Source organism: Tenrec ecaudatus, chromosome 13 (genome assembly GCF_050624435.1).
Source record: "Tenrec ecaudatus isolate mTenEca1 chromosome 13, mTenEca1.hap1, whole genome shotgun sequence".
Classification (NCBI taxonomy): domain Eukaryota; kingdom Metazoa; phylum Chordata; class Mammalia; order Afrosoricida; family Tenrecidae; genus Tenrec; species Tenrec ecaudatus.
Genome location: NC_134542.1, coordinates 106302357 through 106329121, shown reverse-complemented (window position 1 = coordinate 106329121; position 26765 = coordinate 106302357). Strand labels below are relative to the sequence as shown.

The 26765-nt window shown below is 39.9% G+C and overlaps 1 protein-coding gene across 1 annotated transcript in view; it reads left to right on the top strand.

Annotated features, from left to right (window-relative positions):
- PIEZO2 (piezo type mechanosensitive ion channel component 2) overlaps positions 1-26765 on the top strand; it is a 535104-nt gene that overhangs the window by 363993 nt on the left and 144346 nt on the right. The window contains exons 9-13 of the mRNA XM_075529992.1: positions 7261-7374; positions 13717-13755; positions 14668-14797; positions 22857-23005; positions 26003-26233. Coding sequence (XP_075386107.1) covers positions 7261-7374; positions 13717-13755; positions 14668-14797; positions 22857-23005; positions 26003-26233 — 663 coding nt within the window. The remainder of the gene's footprint in view (positions 1-7260; positions 7375-13716; positions 13756-14667; positions 14798-22856; positions 23006-26002; positions 26234-26765) is intronic.

Sequence of the window (26765 nt, the reverse complement as noted above, 5' to 3'; positions counted from 1 at the left end):
TGTGATGAAAAAGCTTGCAAAAGTATAAAGTGGGAGATGGAATGAAATCGTGTTTCAACGGGTTCTTGTGGCAAACCCAACACTGCTTTTAATTACCAACATCTGCCATGGACAGGTGGCAGTCTAGTGAAATCATTCTTGGTCCTCTAGCCCCCTAAAAAGCACAAGGTAACTAGATGGGCAATGAACATAAGTTCAGATTATACTCCATCAAAACGGATTAACTGAAAGATAGAACGAGTAGCACCCGTGGGGATAATCAAGTTGTGTTTGCAGGTGAGTCACTTGTTAGAAGGGAGGTTGATCAGCAATTGATTCAGGAAGGTGCCAGAATTCCAGGTTCGGTTCTCTAGCTGATTTGGTCACCCAATCAGAAATGTTGGTCTTCTTTACCTGGAAAAGCTGACAGAGGCCCCCTATGTGCAGACTCTACAGAGGGGTCCTGCCCCATAAGTTTGTAGTACATTACACTGTCTGCACTTGTTCACTAAGGCAAAGCAATGGGCAGGACCTAGGACAGAGATAATGAGCAAAGACGGCAACAGTAACACATGTGGTAGACCTAGCTTGCCAATTACTAGGCAACCTTAGAAGCAATAGAAATCCAAACAGAGTCCAATGACTCCAAGGATTTGGGGAATATCCTTGTTTCTGCCTGTAGGCAGTTCAGCTTTAAATTTAAGGAGGTAGTTTAGCTCCCTTAGTCTGTAGAGTGTGGGTTTAATGCTAAACAGGCAAAGTTCTATTAAACGTTTTTCTTGTGGACAGAAAACCAATTCCCTCAACTTTCTCAAAACTTATTAGAGATAGCTGTAGGGTTGTTGGGTGTATACCTAACGTTGGTCATTTCTTTCTGGTGTCTGGGGCAGAAGACTGAGTCATAAACTTATCTTTTAGCACTCCCTTGCCCATGGGCTTTTCAAGATTTATATCACTATGTTTTATTATAGCAGTTCATAGCCTTTTTAAAAGGCTATCATACTTTCTTTTTTACCTTGGTCAGTAGCAGCTAGTTTGTTATAAAACCTCAAGTCTGGTTCATTCTCTTCCAGGAACATGAGCAGGAAGGCCGGGTAATTCCTGTACAATTCAGGAACATTTCAGAGTGCCACGAGAGTCTGCACATAGGGAGTTCTGTCAATTCCCCTCACTTTTTGCAAAATAAGTCTAGGTGTAAGATCGGATTGCAATTTAGACTACTGTTTTCAGACTCAATCTTCCCTCAGAAACATACCGATGCAATGTCATGTTGCCAGAGCATGTTAATCTCATATGTAGAGTCTGGGGATCAAGCTTGTTTCCATTTTCAAGGATACACCCCAAAAGTGTCTTCAAAGACATTGCATTTGTTGGTTTCCCATCTGAAAGAAAGCAGAGGAAATCACGTCAGAGAGCCTGAGTATCCCTGTCTCTCTGGCATGTTACAGTCTTTTGGAGAAGGCATCCCTTCCTAAACCTGGGTTTCCTGAATTCTTTTTTCCCTGTGCAAACTGTGCTCTCCCCACCACCTCATCCTTACTCAGGTGAAGCCTGAACTCCTGGGGAATCCCTTTCCTTCCTTGTTTCCAATCTGCCCTTCCCTCTGTGGAGCTTCACCACTCCCCACTCCACCCCCTGACCCCCAACCCACCAGGCGCTAAAAACTGTAAGCTAAAAGCTGAGGGCCAGATTCGGAGGGTACAGAAATCAAAGGGAGATTGCTGCCATCTGCTGGAGTGAAAACACTCCTGTGTTTCTTGCATAGCTTCCAGGGTTGACAAAAACTCTGACCCCAGAACATATAGACGATCACTTGAGGGTTGCAACATTCTCACAAGACTCACAAAGTCAAACTGCCTTGGCTCCATCTATCTCGAGCCTGATAGAGCCCGACATCTTTTTCGTAATGGCCTGGCCAGTGTCTCTGCCAATTGCCTAAGCAGAAAGCCTCGTCCTTCTCGTGTGGAGCAGCTGGTGGCTTTGCACTGCTGTCATTGCGGTTAGTAGCCCAAAGTGTGGCCCACTGAGCCACCAGGGCTCCTGGCCAATGCTTAAAGAAATAGACACCTTAAAGGATAGCTCCCTGCCACGTTCCGGAATAAGAGTTTTTCATCAGGCCTGAAAATAGACTAAAGTGTCACAAGCTTTATCTAACTCAATTTAACAGCAGATTACTTGGAGATCTTGATTCTGAATACACACACGTGTATGTGTGTATGCATAGAATCTCATTTATTTCTTATACTATCAAAACAGTTTGATTCCTAAGTACACACCAGTTATAAAATCAAAGTTGAGTTCTTAAATAAAGAATATATATATAAATATATATATACATTTAATGTAGTTAATACCATTTAGTGGTAAAAATTATACAGTGATACCTTCAAGCTCAAACTTTCCAGTACTTGAACAGCAAAGCTTAAAAAAAACTGCTCAGTGTTCATAACTTTGCTACATAAGTGAACCAAAAATCCAACTTGAAAATACCATTTATGACTAGTTGAGCCTCACCACAGACACATGGGGGGGGGACGCTTGAGTCTAAGGGCCGCTCTCACTCAGATAACAGATAGTGCTCGTGGTATTAGTGCATTGAAACATCTGTCATTGTGCTTTTGTGTGTGTTTGCTTTATGTGAGTAAATTGCGTTGCCCATGGCTCCAAAGAGAGAATGATAGCAGTTAGTGAGAGAGTTATAAGAAAAGCAAGCACTAGAGTAAAAGAAAGAATTCATTGCGAAATTTGAATCAGGTTGCTGTTTGTCTGACTTGGTGGCTTAATGCAACATGGCGAAGTCGATGTTCTCAACATTTTGTGGTGGCAGGGGGTGGAGGAGGGGGGCGGGACGTGATTAAAGCACCTAATATAACAAATATGTGGAATTGTTAAGCATGAAACAAAGAACTCAGAGCATTGAAGAGATTGAAAGGTGACTGTTAGTTTGGATAATCAGAAACTACTTAGGTGGCGATCCAAGACAGTGAGCTACGAGAAGACTGAAAGCCTCTGTAGGGACTTAAGGTCCTGGGAAAATGAATGTACACGTGTAATTTGGGGGCCTCAGACCCAAGTATTTGACTTTCCAATATTTCTTATGGAAACAATATGTTCAGTCCTCAAATTTTTCTGTTTTGAATATGAATTTGGAATGGATTAAGTTGAACAACTGGGGTATTTTATCAATTTTTTGAAAAGCCTTGTTATACTAATTACAAATGAAATGTGCATTCTTTAAAAGAAGTGTCCCCAAAAATAAATAAATAGATAGATCGATAGATAGATAAGGAGTGTCCCATTGAAATTAGGGAAAACAGTTTGTTGACCAAAGCTTAATAGAATGTTCCCAGTTAGAAGAGATCTTCCAAATGAGGCCTACCTCCCCTACAATGGGCCTACAGGTAGCCTCCACCTTGGGTGAGAATGGACGCAGGTGTTAGCGCCTACTGAATACACTCCATGTGAGCCTTGTGTAACCAGTGAGTGCTTCCTTATTCAGCTGCTCCCGCATCAGCAGTTTGGAACCACCAGCCACTCTGAGGGAGAAAGGTGCTGCTTCTACGCCTGTAAAGACGTTGAGTTTGGGAACTTACAGGGGCAGTTCTCCCCTGTCTTATAGGGTAGCTTGCATCAGAAATGACTCAATGGCTGTGAGTCTGGTTTGGGGTTTGCGGTTCAGGTGACAGCAGACTCATGTGTAGCTTCCAGGTGAATGCAGATGCACTTGTTTCAGGAATTAAAAAGACCATCGTCCCCACCTGCTTGTTTCTATAGCTGATGAGACAGTCCACTAATTTTTTTAAACACTCACATTCAATGTTCTCTTCTTTACCTCAGACTCACAACAGTCTCGATCTACTGCAAAAGAACGAGTAGACAAGGATAAGTTAGAACAAGCTCAAGGACAATAAAACCTGGTTATCAAGGGCAAATCAGAGAGATAATGAAGAAAGCCAACCGCACAGACACAAAGAAAGGCCTTTAATCCTAACCGGACCTTATAGGGGCCTCCCAGGGAAAGACGCCAAATCTCAGAAAGACCCCTCCCCTTCCTTTTTTAGACAGCAGGGGTAGGCCCTGCCTTTTATTGGGCCTTATAGAAGCTTTAAATTAGTACCACACAAGACAGCAGACAGACAGAAGCAAAACCAAAAGGGAAGGGAGAGAAAGAGAAGTAAAATTCTCCATGAAGGCTCTCTCCCACCTGGGAGCCAGCAGGATGCTCATGCGAGGCAGTTAAGGACACAGAATGAAAAGAGTTCTGGTGGGCACCATCCTCGGATGTGGAGACTCTTGTCTGATCTCATCATGGTAGAATGTTACTCTTCATTTCCTAGCATCGCCTTTTTGTCCTGTCTCTGCTCACCACACTAGAATCAGGTTCTTGTCTTTGTCTAGAGAAAGATTAACTCTGGCTGGACATACAGGCAACACTGGAGAATTTTATGAGCAGCTCCTAGAAGGGAGTAGCCATATAACTGGTACCGACAAAACATCCGCTTTCTCGCCCACATTCGCAAGCTGTGGATTTTTAGGACCTTCCACAGAAGAGCCTCTCAGAAGTGCAGTCAGATACACTCTGTTCCTACTCGATGGCATCAGAAAGCAAAGGGCTCTGGGGACTGTAGTCCCCAGGGTGAAGTGTCGTCCATATGATGGTGCCAGTTCTATATGAAATAGCTTAGAGATGCCTTTAAGAGAGAGGGTCTACATAACAGATCCAATCGTCTGTGACTCTGGTCCAGGTCTCTACCTTTTCTCCCCGCCTGGTCTGATATATATTCTGTCATAAAGAGATAGGGCCATGCTGTAAACCCTGTAGGCTCATGAGATATTATGCTACTTCAGCAGCAGGCTGTCTGCTTAACAAATGAAAGTACAGAGAGATAGGAAGTTAATTTAAGTTACAAGCCATACCGTTAATAAACTTGAAAACCAAACTTAAAGCCATCGAGTCAGTTCCTGCTCGGGTTTCCAAGACTGTTACTCTCTACAGGAGTAGAAAGCCTCACCTTTGAACTGTTTCGTCTGCTCCAATTCCAACTGTTGACCTTGAGGTTAGCAGCCCAACATGTAACTCACTACATACCACCAGGGCTCCAGATACGGTTAACAGCAGTATTAACATCCGAATTTAATAAAGAGATAATAGGGTTTAGTTCATTCTAGCATCAATATGTCAGGTGATCTATGCTTTAAATAGACCCCTGGGGTGCAAATAGGTAACAGACCCGGTTGCTAACCGAAAAGGTGCATGTTCACGTTCACCCAGAGGCTCCTTGGGAGAAAGGCAAGATGAGCTACTTGTAAAAAATATAGCCACTGAAAACACACGAAGGCAGCATTTGGTGGATTTCACCCTAGTTCTAAGGTAACCCAGTGACTGTAACAAAAAATTACAATAGCTATGTGTGAGCACTGAGGCAAAGGTCCGTCAGCAAGTTTGAGAGAGGAAAAGGGAGAAGCACGTGTTAAGAGGCAACTCCAAATAATGCGAGGCCCAGTGGGCCAGCGGGCAGCCCCATGCAGAGTCAGTGCTCGCGAGTCAACCCTGGTACCCAAGAATACAGGAATCTTGCAGTGAGACGTGTCCCGTTCTCCCTCCCCCAAAGCCATAAACTCTTACCTGCCTTTTGATGGGCACACCTCTGCTGGGAAACCACACTCAAGCACATCTGGCTCTGTGTGTTCTATCTTCATCATCTCTCCTAGATCAAAATCCAAATCTAATTCTAGGAAGTAAGAGCTGTGTATGTTACATAGTTCTTTCCTTAACATACTTCTACATACGTCCACCTTGAATCCATTTCTTCATAATTAAACGTTGCCAGTGGCGAGGGTAAAAGGTTAATGATGTGCTTTCTTGAAAGCCCTTGATCCAAGAATTAGCCTCTAAAATTATAGGGGTATTTAACATTAAAATATATTCCTGGGATGCATAAGCAAATGTGGTGAAGAAAGCTGATGGTGCCCAGCTATCAAAAGAGATAGTGTCTGGGGTCTTGAAGGCTTGAAGGTGAACAAGCGGCCATCTAGCTCAGAAGCAAAAAAGCCCACATGGAAGAAGCACACCAGCCAGTGCGATCATGAGATGCCAAAGGGACCAGGTATAAGGCACCGTGCAAAAAAAATAGATATATGTGTATATGTATATATATATTTGTGTATATATATTTGTGTATATGTATATATATTTGTGAATATATATATACCATATTGAATGAAGGGGGAAGTGCAGAGTGGAGACCCAAGGCCCATTTGTCGGCCACTGGAGATCCCCTCACAGAGGGGTTTAGGAGAGGAGATGGGTCAGTCAGGGTGCAAGGTAGTACCGATGAAGAACACAGCTCTCCCCCAGATCCTGGATGCTTCCTCCCCCCAACTACCATGATCTGAATTCTACCTTGCAGGGCTGGATAGGGCAGAGGTTGTACACTGGTACATATGAGGGCTGGAGGCACAGGGAATCCAGGGTGGATGATACGTTCAGGACCAAGGGTGTGAGGGGCGATGCTGGGAGAGTGGAGGGTGAGTGGGTTGGAAAGGGGGAACTGATTACAGGGATCCACATGTGACCTCCTCCCTGGGAGATGGACGGCAGAGAAGGGGGGGAAGGGAGACTCCGGATAGGGCAAGATATGACAAAATAACAATGTATAAATTACCAAGGGCCCATAAGGGAGGTGGGAGTGGGGAGGGAGGGGGAAAAAAAAGAGGACCTGATGCAAAGGGCTTAAGTGGAGAGCAAATGCTTTGAGAATGATTGGGGCAGGGAATGTATGGATGCGCTTTATACAATTGATGTATGTATATGTATGGATTTTGATAAAAGTTGTATGAGCCCCTAATAAAATGTAAAAAAAGAAAAGAGGAGAAAAAAAAGAAAATGATTAGGGCAAAGAATGTACAGATGTGCTTTATACAATTGACGTATGTATATGTATGGACTCTGATAAGAGTTGTATGAGCCCCTAATAAAATGTTTAAAATATATATATATTCCTGGGATTTATGGGCATCAGTAGATACCAGGAGCTGATAAGTATTTATGGACTTACAAGTTTAAATGGCAGTTTTGTCTTTTGAAAGATGTCTTGATAAAATCCCACATGTGTTAGCATTGAGAAATTATCACAGGTATGTGTATGTGTTAGCATTGAGATATGATCGCAGGTGTGTGTATGGGTTAGCATTGTGAAGACAAAAAGATTTCTGTGGGCCACTGAGGCTGCTCCAGGAAGCAAAGCTAGGCCTGTGGGTTGGCCTGTGTTTCTGTTGCAGGAAGAGGAGACCATGGAAGAGGATGAAACCTTGGCTTGTAGCCCCGTCCAAATTACAGCCGAGAGACGGCGGAGCCTGTGGTATGCCACCCATTACCCAACCGATGAGCGAAAAGTAAGACATTAAGGAAAGAATTTCCTTTAAATAATTTATTTTTCCAATGTACTGAGATTTATAATATGGTATTTGGTATTAAGTCAGTCATTCAGACAGACTTTACTAGTCATGTAATATCATATCTAAATTCAAGTAGCTCCCAGTTCATATAACTAGTTTGGACCAGAGAGATTGATTAAGAAAGGAGAACCCAAGAGTCCTAGAGGAAATGTCATGGTTCCATAGCCTCTTATGAGAACACATTTTTCTTTTTCAGCCTTGCCTACTCTATCCTCTTAATTCTAAAAAAAAAAACAACCATTTCCTCATTTTCAAAAAATAAACTTGTCCTTGAAACAAGAGCAACAACAACAACGATAGCTTGAAGCACTGTGTTGTGACGGCATCAATGTTGAAATACAGGGCAGAACATAATTCCACTCTGTCCATCCACAATCATTCAAGTCACTACTACAGAGGATCAAAGCAGTCTACATGATTACGATTACATATATCTCCTCACTTGAAAATAATGGTGTCTATTGACAAGAAAAAGTTAGTCATAATTGGGTAATTCATATACCCTTTTGCTTACTTATTGCCCACTTTGAATTCAGATCTGTCAGACTAGGTTGATTTGTTAAAATTTCCTTCTCGCTATTTTGTAAAGACAAACACAATTATTGCAGGGGCTTAGCATTTTGCTTCCCAGTATGTTAGAGAACGCTTGAGGAGTGTCTCTGATTTATTTGAAGGCGGATGGATGCCTTGAAGGTAAACACTGTAATTTTAAACGAGGCCTTCCTGTGCTGAGGAAAGGGAGACCAGTGAGCAAGCTATGTAACGGAGCTGGCCAAGATGTGGGGTGCAGACAGTCCCCTAAGGGAGCGAAGGGATCCAAGGCTCCTCTTCTCTTTTGTCTCACCGTGATTTAGCTTTTCTTATCTAAAAGACAGGTCTGGTTTGACATTAGCACAGCAGTTTTAATACGTTTCAGGGGCCTTGTAGGAGTTCATGAAATCCTGGCATAGAGCCACAATGTAAACGCTATTTTCATGATAACACTAAGATGATACCATTTCCTACCATATTGACAATTGCTCTGATAGTACGAAGGCAATGATGGGTGAAATTGCTGCTGTTGTTATTGTTGTTAAGTGCCATTGAGTCAGTTCTGACCCGTAGAGATTCCATACAAAACAGAACAAAACAACGCATGGCCCTGTGCGGTCCTCACTTGGCTGAGCCCATTGTTGCAGCCCCTGTGCCAGTGCAGCTCATTCAATGCTTTCCTCCTTTTCACTGCCCCTTCGTTTTACCATGAATGATGTCTTCCTCGGGGACTGGAATCTCCTGACAATATGTCCAAAGTATGTAAGAAAATGAAGTCTAGCCACCCTTGCCTCTAAGGAGAACTTGGTCTTAGTTCTTCCAACACAAATTGGTTTACCCTTTTAGCTGTCCATGGCATTTCCAATATTATCCTCCAGCACCACAATTCAACTGCATCGATTCTTCTTCAATCTTCTTTATTCATTGTCCTACTTTCACATGAATATGAGGCGATCAAGAATACCATGACTTGAGTCAGGCTCACCTTTGTCCTAAAAGTCCTTGCTTTTCAATACTCTAAAAAAGGTCTGGAACAGCAGATTTACCTAATGTAACACATTTTTTATCTCTTGACTGCTGCTTTTATGAACATTGATTTTTGGAGCCAAGCAAGACAAAATCCTTGACAACTTTTACCTTTTCTCCATTTATCATGCATGATATTCTATATTGGCCCAGTAGTGAGGATTGTGGTCTTCGTTACATTGAGTTGTAATGCACAGTGAAGGCTGCGATCCTTGATCATCGTTAGCAAGTGCCTCAACTCTTCTTCGCTTACAACAAGCAAGGTTGTGTAATCTGCATATTACAGAATGTTAATAAATCTTTTTCCAATCCTGATGCCACATTCTTCATCATGTAATCCAGTTTCTCTGATGATTTGCTCAGATACATATTGAATACAGAGTCAATAAGTACAGATTGTACCTATACAGATTGAATGAGTACAGTGAAAGGATACAACCCTGACACACACTTTCCCTGATGTTAAACCATGCATGCAATATATAGATTCTTGTTCTATTCCCACAACTGCCTCTTGATCCATGTACAAGTTCAGCCCAAGCACAATGCAGTGTTCTGGAATTTCCATTCTTCTCAAGCTTATCCATAGTCTGTTATGGTCCACACAGTCAACTCCCTTGGCATAGTCAAGAAAACGCAGTAAGCACTTTTCTGGTATTCTCTGCTTTGAACCAAGATCCATCTGACCTTAGCAATGACATCCCATGTTCCGTGTACTCTTCAGAACAGGTCCCCAACCTCTGACAATGCCCTGTCAAAGTACTGCTACAGCTATTGTTGGATGATCTTCAGCAAAATTTTAGTTGCATGTGATATCTATGATAATATTCTATAGCTTGAGCACTCTGTTGGGTCACCTTTCTATGGAATGGCCACAAATAGGCATCTCTTCCACTTAGTTGGGCAAATAGCTAACTTCCTAATTTCCTAGCATCGACCAGTGAGTGCTTCCAGTGTGTAATCAGCTTATGGAAGCATTTCAACGAGTATTTCATCAATCCCTAGAATCTCATTTTTAGCTAAAGCTTTCAGTGCAGTTTGAACTTCTTCCTTCAGGACCATTGGTTCTTGTACATAATACTTCCTCCTGAAATGATGGAATGTCATTGTGTTAGTCTGGGTACACTAGAGAAACAAACCCACAGAAAGTCAAGAAAGTTTTATATAAAGGGTAATTATACATTAATAAAGCACCCCAACCCAGTCTAGTTCAAGCCCATATGTCAGACATTAACCCATATGTCCCACAGAGATCTACAAAGCCCTCCACAAATTCACAAACCACACAATTGATGCCAAATGCAGGACAATGACAGGCCAGTGGGCAGAAGTCTTTGAATCCAGTGGAGGTGTAAGCATCTCAGTGCTGGCAGGGGTCTCCACGTGACTTCTCCAACACCCAGGACTGCATCAGGGTAGGGCCATGTGGCTTCTCCTCAGGGATGTCTCACAAGATGTGAGCCTTGCCCGCTGAAGCAGAGAACTAGCCAAGGCAGCCACACACTGGGCCGACCATCAAAGAGCAAGATACCAGAGAACCAGAAGGGCGAGGCTCACCAAGCCATTTATCTCTCTGCCTTTCAATTAAACTGCCCTTCAATTAATCCCACATGTGTTTATCATCCAGGTTGGCACAGTAAACCTTAACTAGCACAATTGACTAGTTCTTTTGGGGTACAATGACTGCATATTCCTTCCATTTTCTCTTGATGCTTCCTGCATCATCAAGTATTTTGCCCATATATCTTTCAAGATTGCCACTCGAGGCTTGAATTTTTCTTCAGTTCTTTCAGTTTAAGGTATGCTAAGCATGTTCTGCTGTTTTGGTTTTCTTATTCTTGGTCTTTACACATTTCATTATAACATTTGGCTTTGTCTTCCCTTTGAAATTTTCTTTTCAGCACTTTAACTTCTTCCTTTCTTCCATGTGCTTTAGTTACTCTATGATTAAAACCAAGTTTGACAGTCTCTTCTGATATTCACTTTGGGCCTTTCTTTCTTTCTTTCACCTTTTTAATGGTCTTTTGCTGTGTTCATGGATGATGGTTGTCATAACCTCCCACAGCTCATCAGGTCTTCTGTCAATAGTGTTCAATACAACAAATCTGTTCTTGATACGTTCTAAGAGTTCAAATGGGATAGATTTGGTTGTGCTTTGGCTCTCATGGACTTGTTTTCATTTTCCTCAGCTTTATCTCGAACTTACATATGAGAAATTGGTGATCTGCTCCACTCAGGTCCTGGCCTGCTTTTAACTGCTGATATTGAGCTTCTCCATGATCTCTTTACACAGATGTAATCAATTTGATTTCTGTGTATTCCTTCTGGAGAAGTCCATGTGTATAATTGCCTTTTGTGTTGTTGAAAAAAGTATTTGCTATGAATAAATCATTGCTCTTGCAAAATTCTATCATTTGATCTCCAGATGCATGTCTGTCACCAGGTCCCTATGTTCCTTCCTCTTCGTTTCCAACGTTTGCATTTCAATTGCCAATAATTACCAATGCATCTTGATCATATGTTTGATCAATTTCTGACTGAAGACATGGTGGAATTCTTCAATTTATTCATCACTGGTTTTGTGCTTGGTGAATCTATTTGAGTATTAGTTGTACTGATTCGATTTCTTGAAGGTAGATAGATATAATCCCATCACAGAAAACATTGTGCTTCAAGATTGATTTTACAATGTCCCTTGTGACCATGAATGCCAGATCATTCTTCTGGATTGTGTTATTCCCAGCAGAGTAAATCACATGACTTGATGATTCAAAATGGTCAATAATGGTCCATTTCCAATCACTAATGCCCAGGATATTGAACTTTATACTTTTAATCTTTGACTACTTCCAAGTTTCCTAGATTCATATTTTTCACATGCCAAATTACGACCATTAGAAGCATTTTTTAAACAGGGTCTCCTTACCTTGACTGGTGTCCCATCAGCAAATAAAGAGCCCAAAGGCTCCACTCTTACAGATATTATCTGACCCATGTCACCATGCTCATCCCAAGTCACATTTCAAGTGGCCTCCTCCCTGAGGGGCCCATCCTCTAGCACTAAGAAGAAGTTCTGCTTCCATTCATTAGATCTTCATTATCTAACATTGTTTTGAAGCTACGCTACTTCCTTTCAAGCAGGGAGCCAATTCTTTCTTTGTTGTCTATTCGTGTCTGGAAGCTCTCCTGAAACCACCAACTTTGGGTTTCCTACTGGCATTTAAAATGCCAGTGACCTAGCTTCCAGCGTCACAGCAACACACAAGCCACCACGGTAGACAGACTGACAGATAAGGGTAGAAATTGGTGATGCCATAGCACAAATCAAGAAAGTGACTCCAAATTGTGTTAGTAGCTATGATATTATTCATGGATTTTACATGCAAGAAAAGCCAAATAAACAAAGGCCACCGTCACTCAATTTCCTTGATGAGCCATAAATAATTTTTAATTTAGCATTCTAATTTAGCAGTCCATATGCTTTTAATATTCTGTGTGATGAAATGGAAAGTGTGCACAACTCACTGATGTTATGACTGACTCCAGGAAAAGTACCTGATCGCAGCGAAAAGTAGCTGAACTAACAGATTTCAGTTCCAGGCTCCACATTGCTGGTGACTTTTAAGAAACTACCCGGAGTTTACATGTAATAGCAAAGAAACCAGTTCACAATGATTTAACGAGGCTATTAAAATACCCCTTCCTTTTCTAGCTGCATATCTTGGTGAGGCCAAATTTTGTTGATCTACTTTATCAAAAACATCTCATAAAAGACTGAATGGAAAAAAAAAAAGACTGAATGGAAAAACAGACACAGAAATTGACCTGCTCACTCATTAGCCAGAAATTAAAGTTGTTACACTCTTTTCATTATTTTAATAGCATACATGTATTTAAGTAATGGGTTATTATTATATATAATTTATGTAATATGTTATAATGTATGTAATAGGTTCTTATAATAATGAATATACTAATATATTAAACATGTTTCTTGATTTCTAGTGTGGTAAATATTGACAGCTACAGCCCACATTAACAAAATCTCTTTGGCAACCTCAGTTATTTTGCAGAATGTAAAGTTGTCATGAGACACCAAAGTTGGAACTGTGAGCATAGTAAATGCTTATTATTTGGGGAACAAGGACATCAAACTCCCCAGCACTAGCATAACTATATAGCATAGACATCATTTTGCTGCAGTTTGGATATGTTAAAAATAACCTCAATTTCACTGCAAATGAATTTCTTTGATTATGAAACTTTTATTTCTTGAAGAGTATTTTCAAATTTCTGCAAATGCTTAAAAAGCCTCCAGAAGTATAAAACCAAGTATCTTATCCTACTAAACCAAAGGAATAGATTGTTGTTATATGAGCTGCAAGAGCCCCAGTAAAATGATTTTTTAATAATAATTTTTAAAAAGCAATTAAAAATATCATCAAATTTTGTGGTCATGTGGTATATGATTTCTAATTTCCTTTTATTATTCAAACTAAAAATCAGAAGCTGAGCAATGGTTATAATAAATAGCAACATATTATATTCAATTTGATTATTTGTCCCTTTTTATTTTGCTAAAAAATGGCAATTTTGAACATGCTAGCACCAGCCAGTTTAAGAGACTGGGTATGTATATAGTAAAACCTTCCCTATAGATGTAAATAAACATTGTAATACTTTTGGCTGATATTAACATGCTGTCCTGCATTTTTTTTGCAGCTTTTATCCATGACCCAAGATGACTACAAACCGTCTGATGTTAGTATATCATTAGAATTATCATTTATGCTTGTATATCTCATATAAAAGTAGAAATAACTCCTTTGAGTATATTTTATTGATATATATTATTTCATAAGTTTTAAAATTATTTTCAGGAATTATGTGCAGTTCATAGTTGTTAAAATATGAATTCATTTCATCTTAGATTGTGCATAACCATAAAACATTTTTTAAAATTTTCAAAAGTCACGTTGGTAGTTTTGTAAAGCTTTTTTCCCTTTTATTTACTCTACAGATGTGAGTAGTTCATAATTTGAATAAGAAGTCTTGCATTCTATGACCCTATGAAAAGATAATGAAAATTGGCCACAGATTTTAAGCATAAATATAAACAAATCCATATATATATGTAAATACATAAATGTATTTATATGTGTATCTTAACATTGAAAAGCAAACCAAACTGACAGGGACAAATGCAGGACATTGTACTTTCAGGTCCTAAAGGCTGCAATAAGTGAATCAACCTTGCAGGGCCAGGCAGATGCCCCTAGAAGAACTCAAGGACTGCTGCATTTGCCTTGTGCATAGCAGATGTGTGGGGACAGGGAAGGGTTGGGCTAGAGAAGGACTGGACTTCCACATAGATTAAAGGACAAGGGCCTCTGCCCACCTTCAAAGGTATTAGCACTTTGCCCTGAGGAGAGCATGCTTTCAGTAAAAATGTGAAAGTTCAGATCAACACCACATGCTTTGCTCTGTGGAGCACAGTGGTAGAGAGTGCGCACTATCAGTGTTGTAAAATATTTGGGTAATAGATTGAGGTGGCCAAATTATGTCGATGGACAGACACACTCTTGAATTATGAGGAAAGCACTAGAGGGAGGGGTAGATATGTACTGAGACCAGAGCTACTGTCACATGTGTGTTTTGCTTGACTCCTAGCAGGGCCTGGTCAATGGGAAGCCAGTGGACTATCATGCCATTAACCCACAACTCCCAAGAGAAAACGGCCCAGCCAAGACTGATGTGTATGCCCTGCCACAATACCACTGGGAAACCTCTGCCCAGACCACAGGTACCAAGCAGTTCGGATGCTGTATGCTCCTAAGTGCACCTTTGAGCCTTAGCATCGCTCTAGGTTCATGCTTTCTTTTTGTTTGAATGATTTCATTCCTTTATTTCCTTTTTAAAAGTATGTTGTCTTCCATGGTCACTGTAATTTGAATTAGTTATTTGTGTTCTGTTTATATTTTGCTGTGCCATATTGCTATCTGTAGTCTATCCTTTTAGATATAGTAAGTGGCACTACTAGAGCAAACTTTGAAATAAAAGGTCAAACATATCTAAGCTCATCAAATGAATTCTAGTATTAAACCTATATATTTGTAGGTATTCCAGGAAGGCACTACCTTAACAGCAATAACGAAGTAGTGTCCTAGTCAAACACAAAAACTGATTGCTCAGTGTTTGACACTTTCTTCTCACGGTGTTAGATGTTTCCTAGTCCGGTATGTGTACGGCATTTAACTTAAAACCAACCCTTAGATGTGATTGTTGGCCTGCCCACATTTTTTTCATATAAAGAGTAGGCAACATTCCAAAAGCTCTCTCCTAGAAATGTAAATTTTTGGAATTGCTTAAAAAATATGAATATCTGGCAACATTAGTCCCTCATGTCTACAAGGCAGTCATTGCTCAACTTCTGTTATGAAATAGAAAGCCAAAGAAAACCACCAATTCATAAATACAGAATTCTCACTGCTGCAAGTCTATTCCAACTCATATTCTATAGGAGAGGGCAGAACAGCTCATGGGTTTCTGAGTCAGTAACTCTTGTAGTAGTAAAAGGTGAGTCTTTCTTCTGAAAAGTAGCTGGTGGTTTTGAACAGCTGACCTTGTAGTTAGAACCTAATGCTTAACCACTACAACACGAGGACTCCTCTCAATACAGAATTAGCTAAGTAGGGACTTCCAGGAAGATGGAGATGGAGTAGCACATACCAGAGGGACTCTGCAGAAATCATCCCAGGAGAGTTGCTTGGAGGGAGATTCAACATCATAAAAATAAGTAGGCACAGACCCACAAGGTTTTGAGGGGCTGGGAACTTCTGGCTTACCACGTTGGAAGCTGGCAGGGGCTTGACCTCAGCCCCACTACTGTCTTTGCCACAGCCAGGACCATTTGGAGCCCTAGCCCCGGGGAATTAATCTCAACACAGTCACAGCTTGCCGTCACCTGGGGCAGGGACTAAACCCTTGTAGCTCCATGGGCAGAGATTGGGGCTCACCTACATTGTAACTTTTGCTTCCCTCTCTTCTCTATATCCCAGCACAGTCTTAGCGGCCTTACTTTTCATTTTTTCCTTCCTTTTTGTGTCTTTCCTGCTCGCTCACACACCACTGCTGAGGTCCAGACCACTCCCATTAGCCCAGGGCAATTATACCTGTGCCACACCCAGCTAGGTGAGCTCCACCCTGTGCAGCTAGCCCAAGGCTGGAGAAAGCACTGCCAGCCTCCACCAGGGGATATTCTGCCCAACTTCTTACCAGGAAATGCTTGCCTGTGTGCATGGGGGCCTAAGGCAGCTTGGGTAACACTGGTCAACATTCCAAGCTGCTGCAGGAACCTCTTCTCAACCTCTGCAACACCATAGCAGCCAACCCACCAGCCTTCTGGGGCACTCTCCTGAGAGGAAAGCCACAGGAGAATAAAGTGGTAGATTAATTCCATAATGAAATTAGCTGTAGGCAGTTCAAAGAAGCATACCCACAAATCTCCCAGAGACAGTCAGTGCTCTTTGACTCCCTGGAAAATGGCACCTGGCTCCTCTAAAGCAATGCAACACAAATGTCCATCAGCCCCAATGACCTCAACGAAAAAAACTGGAGAAGCAAAAGACAATGGCAGAAGATGTCCTGAACATAATGACGTGCATAAAAGAAGCGAGCATTGCTTGGCTGTCCTCCAAGTCACTGATGCAGCTCTCTGCTTCCTCCAGTTGATTCTCGAGGTCTGTGTGTTTGCTACAGGATTTTGTTATCTCCTTCCTAAGCTCCTGTATTTCCCTTTGATGTATAGCCTTTATCTCTATCATTTCATCCTTTTTCTGTATTGTTTCCCTCATATCCTGTATGACTCCAAGCAGCATTCTGAAAAGTTCTTTCTGTGGCAGCTTAATGAATGAAAACCAGGCAACCATTCAGGAGGCTGAAAGAACACTCGCTAGATTGAATCCCAAGAAGTCACCAAGGCACATAACAGTTAAACTATCCAATTTTGAGGAAAAGGAGAAAATCATGAGAGCAGCTAGGGAAAAACATGTAATCACATATAAACGTTCCCAAATAGGAATATGCTCAGACCTATCAGCAGAAACTATGAAGAGGAGGAGTGGAAGAACATATTACAAAATTGAAGGAAAACAATACAAACCCAAGAATACGCTACCCAGCCAAATTATTGATCAAGATAGATGGAGAAGTAAGAGTTTTCCCAGACAAGGGAAAACTCAAAGAATACATTAGAAGAATCCCAGCCCTACAAAAGATCCTTGCCGACCCAGTATGGGCAGAGGAATGACACTCACCAAGCATAAATAAGAGACCACCACATAGAAAAACCTCACCCAGAGGGCAACAAAGAGAAAAGAGACCCCAAGATAGCATTGGCTTAAGGATGTAAAGAAGTCAAGAATGATACACACACATACACATGTACAACACACTAATAAGAAAGGAAGGTAGGAAAACACCCAATGTAAAAGGTATAAGATGACATCTCAGAGTCTGCAGATGGAGATAATAACTTGAATATCAATGGCCTGAACTCAGGCATTAATAGACTGAGACTAGCAGACTGGCTTAGAAAATACAACCCAGCAATCTGCTGCCTACAGGAGACACAGCTCAAGGCTACAGCAAAAATGGGCTGAGAATCAAAGGCTGGAGAAAGACATACCAAGCAAATAGCAATTAAAAAAAAAAAAAAAGCAGGGTTTCCAATCCTATCTCAGATAAAAGTGACCTCAAAGTGAAAACCATAAAAAGAGATGAGGAGGAACACTATATGATGCTCAAGGGAATGGTAGACAAAGAACCACTAAGCATTGTAAACATATATTCCCCGAATGAGAGACCTGCTGAGGACATCAACCAAACACTCCAAAGGTGAAAAAAGAATTCACAGCCTCAACAATTATAGTGGGTGACTTCAATACACCACTCTCTGAGAAAGATAGATTATAGGAAAAGAAACTCAACAAAGAGGCTAGAGATCTAAGCACTACAATTAGACAATTTGACCTGATAGATATTTACAGAGCTTTTCATCCAATTACAAATAAATTCATATTCTTCTCAATCCCACATGGCACATATTCAAAGATAGATCACATGCTGGGGCATAAGGCAAATCTACATAAATATAAGCACATTGATATCAATCATAAAGTCCTCTCTCTCTGACCACTGTGCCATAAGGCTGGAAATCAACCAAAGGAAGACAAAGAAAACAAGAGCAAACAATTGGAGGATGAACAACTCTCTACTGCAAAAGGAGTGCTACTGGCACAGATGAAATGAAATTAGGAAATTTCTAGAAACCAATGAGAATGGGAACACTATATACAAAAATTTATGGGACACAGCAAAGGAAAGTATCAGAGGAAGTTTCATAGCAATACATGCACACATGTGAAAGAGAGAGACTACTGATTGATATGCTGGCACAAAATTGACAGCAACGAGAGCAGAGTAAGCAGACAATCCTACTAATAGCAAAACTAAAGAAATAATAAAATCAGGGCTGAGATCCAGGAGAAGGAAAATAAGAAAACAATGGGAAAAATTATGCTGCTAAAAGTTGGTTCTTTGAAATGATACACAGAATCGACATACCACTGGCAAACCTAACCAAAAAAAGAAGGGAACAAATTTCAATAGCAAGAATAAGGAATGAAAGAGGAGACATACAACAGACACTAATGAAATCAAAAGCATAATTACACAGTACTAAGAAGGATTGTACTCCAATGAATTCAACAACTTGGAAGAAATGGACAAATTCTTGGGAAAACAATCTCTCCCTAGACCATCCTCGATGGATGTCAGAATTAGCTAAGTTTATTATTGAGGGGGAAAGGGGAGAAGGGAAACTAACTCCGGGCATGTAATGAAAACAAGCTCCAATACTAGAGATTTTTCTACTTATATAGAGTTCAAACTTTATTTATGTTTACTCTGATATTCTTTCTCTTCTTCATAATTTGTTGTCAATTCTTCCTTACAGTTGCCTCTATGGTGCTTCTAAGTGATAGTACATATCAGATCATTCATGAGTCAATATTACTCAAGCAGCTTAGGCACATGCTTGCGCAGGTGTGCACGCACACACATCTTGATGGCACCTGGGACCTCCAGGAGGCCCTCCAGCAACACCAGCATTTACTCATTCCTACTGTTGTTGTTGGTAAGTGCTATTCAGTTGTTTCTGACTCATAGTGGTCCTGTGTACAACAGAATGAAGTACTGCAGGTCCTGAGACATCCTCACAAGTGTTTTTAGGTTGTTGGAGCCCATTGTTGGAGCCACTGTGTCAATCCATGTTGTCTACAGCCTTCCTCTTTTCTTGCTGCATGGTGTCCTTCTCCAGAGAGCGGTCTCATCTGGAAATATATCCAAAGTACATGAGACAAAGTCTAACAATCCTTGCCTCTAAGAAGAATTCTGGCTGTACTTCTTCCAGGACACATTTGGTGGTTCTTTTGGCAGTTCATGGTGCTTTCTATATTCTTTGTCAGCACCACAATTCAAATGTATTCATTCTTCTTTGGTTTTCCCTTATAATATGTTCAGCCTTCATGTTCATATGTGAAAATACCATGGCTTGGGTCAGTTGCACCTCAGTTTTCAAAGTAACTTCCTTGCTTCCCTAATGCAACTCATCTTTTGATCACTTCTTAACTGCTGCCTCCATGAACATTGATTAAGGATCCAAGCAAGACAAAATCCTTGTCAACTTCAACATTTTTTACAGGAATCACGATGTTACCTACTGGCTCAGCTGTGAGCATTTTGGTCTTCTTTATATTGAGTTGTAATCCACACTGAAAGCTACAATCATCGATCTTTATTTGTAAGTGCTTCAAGTTCTCCTCACTTTAGCAAACAAGATTGTGCCATCTGCATATCACAGGTTGTTAATAAGCCTCCCTCCAAATCTTGAGCTATATTCTTCTTCATATAATCCAGTTTCTCTATTTTCTCAGTATACAGATTTAATAAATATGATTAAAGAACTCAACCATGACATACACCTTTTTGATTTTAAAGTATATATTATTCCCTCCTTCTGTTTGCACAGCTGCCTCTTGGTCCATTTACAGCTTCCTACACAAATATATTTTAGGTTGCAATTGAAGCTTGAAAGGTCTTTACTGAAGAGCTGAAGGAAATGGCATGCTTTTCAGATCACTTGCATCAGAATCACCCAGGTTGATCACAAGAGTCAGCATTTATACCTTCTGTTCCCCTTATATCCGAGCATTTCAAGCCACAACAAAAACATCCTTCTATTTATATATTAATCACACGAAAGGAAAAATATAATTTTGAATGCTGACAAGGAAACCTCAAAATACTCAAATCATCAACTCAACCTTTTTATAAAGTAAAACAAACTTACAAAGTCAATTGCTAACCAAAACGTTGTCAGTTCAAACACATCCAGAGGTCCCCATAGGAGAAAAAATCTAGAAATTTTCTCCCCATAAAATTACAGACTAGAAAAACTTATTCTGGCACATGAGTTTACTATGAGTTGAAAATTGCACCAGACAACAACATAGTTACAGGAAATATCACAACAAGGTAAATAATACATCAGCCACAATAAAATAGTTTCTCATGTCTTGACTATGCTCGGTAAACTTTCTTATATAACACATAGGATTCTTCAAACATGACATCAGATAAATGAATAGACTTTGGGCTTCTGCATGTGGAAATGTCACAAACTCCCTTAGAGGCTCTATAAGACACTTACATGGGGTATCTCACTATGCATGGAAACTACACTTTATTCCATTTATTTTCAACCCATATAATTTAAATAAGAATGACAAGGGCATACGTTTTCTTTACTGCATCTGTGTAACTATAACAACTTTTATGACAACTGTAGAAGTATCCTGAAGAGAAATAATTCCTTTACCCTTAATTCAGTATTCTCTGTTGCTACTTTCCTCTCCCCTACGCCTCCACACTTTCTCTCCTGCCTGTCTCTGAATTTTCTGTCTTCAGCATGACTTGCTGCCTCTGGCATAACCTACCAAGAAGTTTCGAATCACAGAGCTCATGACTGGTTGGTTGGTTTTCTAACATTTATTATATCTGTACTCTGTGTAGTCTACTACTGAGTAACGAATTACCCCCAAACTTAGTGGTCTACAATATTCATTACTTTATTAGGCTGGGTTCACTAGAAAAGCAGAGCCAGCAATATATGTATGTGTGTGTGTAAAGAATTTTAGACCAAGAAAATGGTTCCCACAGTTTAAAAGCAGTTTAGTCCAGTCTGGATCAAGTTCATGGGTCAGATCTGCATAGCTGCTGAGGCTGACACACAATGAAGCAGGGTGACAAATGCAGCAGAAAAACCACAGTTTGTGGAGGCAGAGGTGAATGAATCCAAGGTCATAAAGCCAGGCTCATGGCTATAGTCTAATGAGTCCAATGTTGGCAGGCTCCTGCTAACTCTCAAAGGACTGCATGTCAATGAGAGAGAATCTGCACCGAGAGAAACTCACTTCCCCACAATGTCAGCTTAAACAGGAGTAAACAACACAGACAGTGAAACTTCCTTCCAATTTCATCAGGGCTTTAAACTGATCAAGAGAGTAGCACTCCACCCTAATCTCCCCGCAATTGCTTGCCTGCTCACTGTAAAGTCCATCATGAACTTCATTATAATATGTTAGATCACATAATGGGAGATTACCAGGCCCTAACTGCCAAATGCCTGAGAATCCTGGCCCAGCCAGACTGACACAAATCCTAATGATCACAATTACCTTACAGTTTTTATGAGACGGAATCAGAAAGCAACTAAGCTTAACTGGAGGTCTCTCATCATATCGCATTCGGGGTTTGACTTGGCCCATGATCTCATCTGAATGCTCATTCTAGGCAGGCGCTGCTTCCAGGCCACTCAGGTGGCTGGCAACCCGTCTCACGTCTTCTGTGGTTGCAGGCTAGCTCCTTGCCCTTAGGATCTCTTTGTTGGGTGGCTCTTAAAATGACAGCTGGCTTCTTTCAGAACAAGTGAGTGAAAAAAAATGAACAAAGGAACCCAAAGAAAAAGTCATAATCTTCCTCTAGTTTTTCAAGACATGGCATTTTGTCACTTCCAAAAAGCCCATTTACGGGAAGCCAGTCACGGATTCCACCTACATTCAAGGGGAGGGTAACCCACAGGCAGGCACCACTGGGGGCCCATCTTGGATTTCTGAGTGACGGGTTCAATGGGTTAAGCACTCAGCCGCTAACTGGGAGGTCAGTGATTTGAGTCCAGCACCAGCTCCATGGGAGACAGATGCGAAGTCTGTGTCAATACATGTCCTATGGGGGCAAATCCTATCAGTTCACGATGAGTAGAAATGGACTCAACAGCAATGGGCTTGGTTTGAGTTTGAGGTCCCAGTACACTTCATTATTGATTCTGTGTGACTCCTAAATAGCTTTATTAAGTGGAGGCCCCAACTCAAGTGGTGCAGTGGTTACGTGCTTAGCTTCTGACTGAAAGGTTGGCTGTTTGAACCTGCAGCTACTCCACAGGAGAAATAGTTGGCAATTTGCTTCTGTAAAAACTTCAGTTTTCGATCGCCCATGGGACAATTCCACTCTGTCCCCTAGGTTCACTATGAGTCAGAATAACGGGGCAACGATGTACATTCCATGGAAAAGATTCCTGAAGTCTTAAGTAAATGCCTGTACTAAAACTAAGGAAAATGTGCTGTACTGCTTGAGTATTTATTTAAAACTTATTTCTATGTATATATATATATATATATATATATATATACATACATAATCATAAAAACTGTTTGTTCTCAAAAAAAAAGGATTTGTTGATCTAGAAAAGAAAGAGGAAGAAGAGGACAAGAGAGAAGAGTTTGAAGAAGAAAGGAGTTATGAGGAAAAACGAAGTGTGAAAACTCATGCCATGCTTGCAGTGTTCCAATTTATTATGAAGCAAAGCTACATCTGCGCTCTCATTGCAATGATGGTATGTATGGTGAGGGTGTTCATGTGATGCTCTGTGCGAGAGGCAGAGTCTGCTGAGCGATGCTGCCTGAGCCCTGCTACTGCAAAGTCCTGCCATCCCCTCATGGCCAGCATCAGTACCATTGCTTACCCAAAACTTCAGCAAAGGATGGGGTTATGTGAACTTCTCAAGGTATTTTTTTTAATATTATGGATTGCAGAAACTTTCCTTTCAACTTCTTTAACTACGTATACATTTCATTCAGAGTAGTTTCTGAAGTCATATTGTCCTCATTTTACCAATTTAAAAGAACACAATGGATGGTTTTCTTAGAAGTTGTTCATGATCTTTAGGTCTTTAGATTGCTTTTTTTTAATCTCAAATGGTTAAAGTTATTTTCACATACTATTTTAGATTTGGGTGAGACTTAATTCAATGGTCATTCCAATGAGTTTCTGCCAATATGAGCATCAGGCCACCAAAATGTCCAAATCCTTTCACCAATTGTGAGCATAATTGTGGGTTTCTACTCCCTTCAAGGATCAGCCCCCCACGTCAACAGCACATCTGTTAAAATGGTCCTTTGGTCCATAGACAGAAGGTAAAGAAGATCCAATTTATTCCCTTGCTGAAAACAAACTTTTTTTTTGAAAACCTGATTCGTTTTTTAGAAATCTAACTCTCAGATTAAAATTTTTTTCCCAAATGTGATGGCCAATGACCCCATAGATACCTTTATGAAAATTCTGTATAACTTTACCCCACCCCCCACAAGATAAAAAACCAAGTCACTGCCAACAAATCAATTCTAACTCTTGGCATTTTGTGAGGTAGGGGTAAACGGCCCCATAAAGTTTCTAAGGCCAAATGCTTATGGAAAAGAACTGCCATGTCTGCCTCAGAGGGACCGGCGGATTTGGATTGCCCTCCCTTCAGTCAGCAGGCAGGCACTTTAACCAGTGTACCACCAGAGCTCCTTGCTGGAGATGTAGGGCGGTGGGGGGTGGGTGGGGTGAAAAATAAGCACAGTTTCTCCAGACACTTGGTCAAAATATTGAACCTGTGCATCCTCATCAATCTCATTGCCCCTTGTGAGAGAATGACATTGAAAAGAGAGAGCTGAATTAAACGTGGTGCTTGTTGGAATTGCAAACACTATTAAAAATGTATTCTTTCGATTCTCATCTAATATTTTCTATAGATCAACCAGTATACATCTGATTTTTCAATAATGAACGTATTCCATTTTTATTCTGAACTCAAAAGAGTATACACTTGGTTTGTTTTTCTCTAAGCCCAATAAAGAGATGTGGTTTTAAAAAATGAAACACAAAATCTTTCACATTCACTTACTAGGAAAAAAAAAAACTTTGTAAAGTCAAAATACTAGAGCATACCTTCATTAGAAAAATGATTCTTGCCATGTTATTAATGTTTTAAAAGCGCCTGCTTCTCTTAGAAGCTTTCCCTTAGCCAGCTTTTTAGCACAGAAATGAAGTCTTAAGAACTTCTTATGTTAACATGATAAACCTTTAATCCCAAGAATAAATGTCCTAAACTATTAGAAAACTCTGAAACCTGACATAGAAGACATTAAAATACAGATTAGATCTTCCAAGTTATAATGATTATAACTTTTTTTTCCCTTCACCCTCTTATTTTCTCCAGTAAGAATTGTGTGCAGGGAAAACTTTTCAGGGATTGTAATATTTGGGATAATAAATACAATGAATTAAAAATAGCAAAATTCTATCTTTATCATTTAAGTAAATAGCTTAAATGTATTACTTATTGCCAATATTTTAAGTGTATTTTTAATGCAAATGCACTAAATGTTACTTAGTCTTTTTTAAATGTGACCTTCAATAAAAAATATATTATGAAAGTAATTCAGACTTGATAACAGTTGACAGTTACTGATTCATTTTAATAAAAGCCACATGAATTTCTAATTATCTTTATTGGGTCTTATAACTAAAATGCATACATTACTCATTACTTTATAAGCAAATTATCTTTTACCATAAATTTGAAAATTCCTGAAAATAAATATTTGTTCAAATTGACATTTTAATTTATATCTTCAAAAACAATAAAATAGAAACACTAGAGAGTCTTTAGAAAGGTTTTACCATGTGTGTCTATGGTATTAGAGATTATACTGAGAGATTGTAAGTATTTGAAGTTAATATTGATTCATGGGCTTAATTTACAGAGTGTTTTGGAGTTTCCTCGTGTATATCCTCTCGTTCGCATCATGTGCCTTGGATAGTCTATTAAGAACAATGTTTGAAGCCCCACCTGTATACTACTTTCACCATTTCCGTCTCTCAGCCCTGATGCTAGCCCACACTCTCTCATTCCTCACAACAGCAGCTAACTTCAAGTGATTTTCTAAACAGAAAGGAGAAAATTATGAATGTTTTTTGAAGAAATTATCAACAACCAAATCCAAACTCACTACCATCAAGTCAATGCCAACTCATGGTTATCCTATAGGCTAGGGAAGAACTGCCCCTGTCTTTCTCTCTTATCAGCAACAATTGCCTTTTAATACTGTAAAGTAGGATAAAGAAAAAAAATTGAGGTAATTGATGAAGTGATCTTGATGCATAGTGATTGCATGCTGGGCTGCTAATTGTCAAGTTAGCAGTTTGAAACCATCAACCACTTTCTACTCCTGTAAAGAGTTACAGTCTCTACCCTGTCCCCAAGGGTCATCATGAGCCAGCCTCATACTGATGGCAAGGAGTTTGTTTTTGTTTTCTAAAAGGCCAATATTTGACTTACATGAAGACATTTTCCTACTGAAAACTCAAAAGCAGAGTTCTCAGCACAATCAGTACTTCCCTCTTCTTCCTCCCCTTTGCTGCTGGTGAGGATCCCTTCAAACACCTCACATTCTGTCCTCTCCCTATTTAAGGTCAATGAACATTTCTTTTTTGTTTACTTTTAACTTGATAGAGTAAGAGGAGTATATTGCATTAACTCTTATCTCTTTTTCTTTTCTCCTTCAAGGCTTGGAGTATTACCTACCATAGCTGGTTGACCTTTGTATTACTGATTTGGTCTTGTACTCTTTGGATGATTCGGAATAGAAGAAAATATGCGATGATCAGTTCTCCTTTCATGGTTATTTATGCAAATCTATTGCTGGTTTTGCAATATATATGGAGTTTTGAACTTTCTGAAATTCCAAAGGTGCCAGGATTTTTAGAAAGGAAAAATCCAGCAGAACTTGCTTCAAAGGTAAGTGAGTAGGAAATCATGAAAGCAAAATAATTATACACAACCACAATAAGTATATTCAAACAAAATATGTTCTGGAACCAGATAATTTTACCAGGGAATTCTGCCAAGTATTTAGAGAAGCATTAACACCAATTCTACATAAACTATTTCAGAAATTGTTAATAAAATGACTATAAAGGTCATTTTATTAATCAAATATAACTAAACCAGGCAAATGCCTCACCAAGAATGAAAATTATAGGCCAATATCCCTTATGCCCCCAATTTTAACAAAATTATAGCCAACAGAATTCATGAAAACTTACAAAAAAATATATCATGACAGAGTGGGTTTCATACCAAATATGCAAGAATAGTTCAATATTAGAAAAACAATCAGCATAATATACCACATAAACAAAGGGAAAGAACTATGCAATTATATCAATTAATACAAAAAAGACATTTGATACAATTCAACATCCATTATTTTATAAAAACACTTAATGAACTGGTAATAAGAAGCCATATCTGCATAATGAGCAATCAG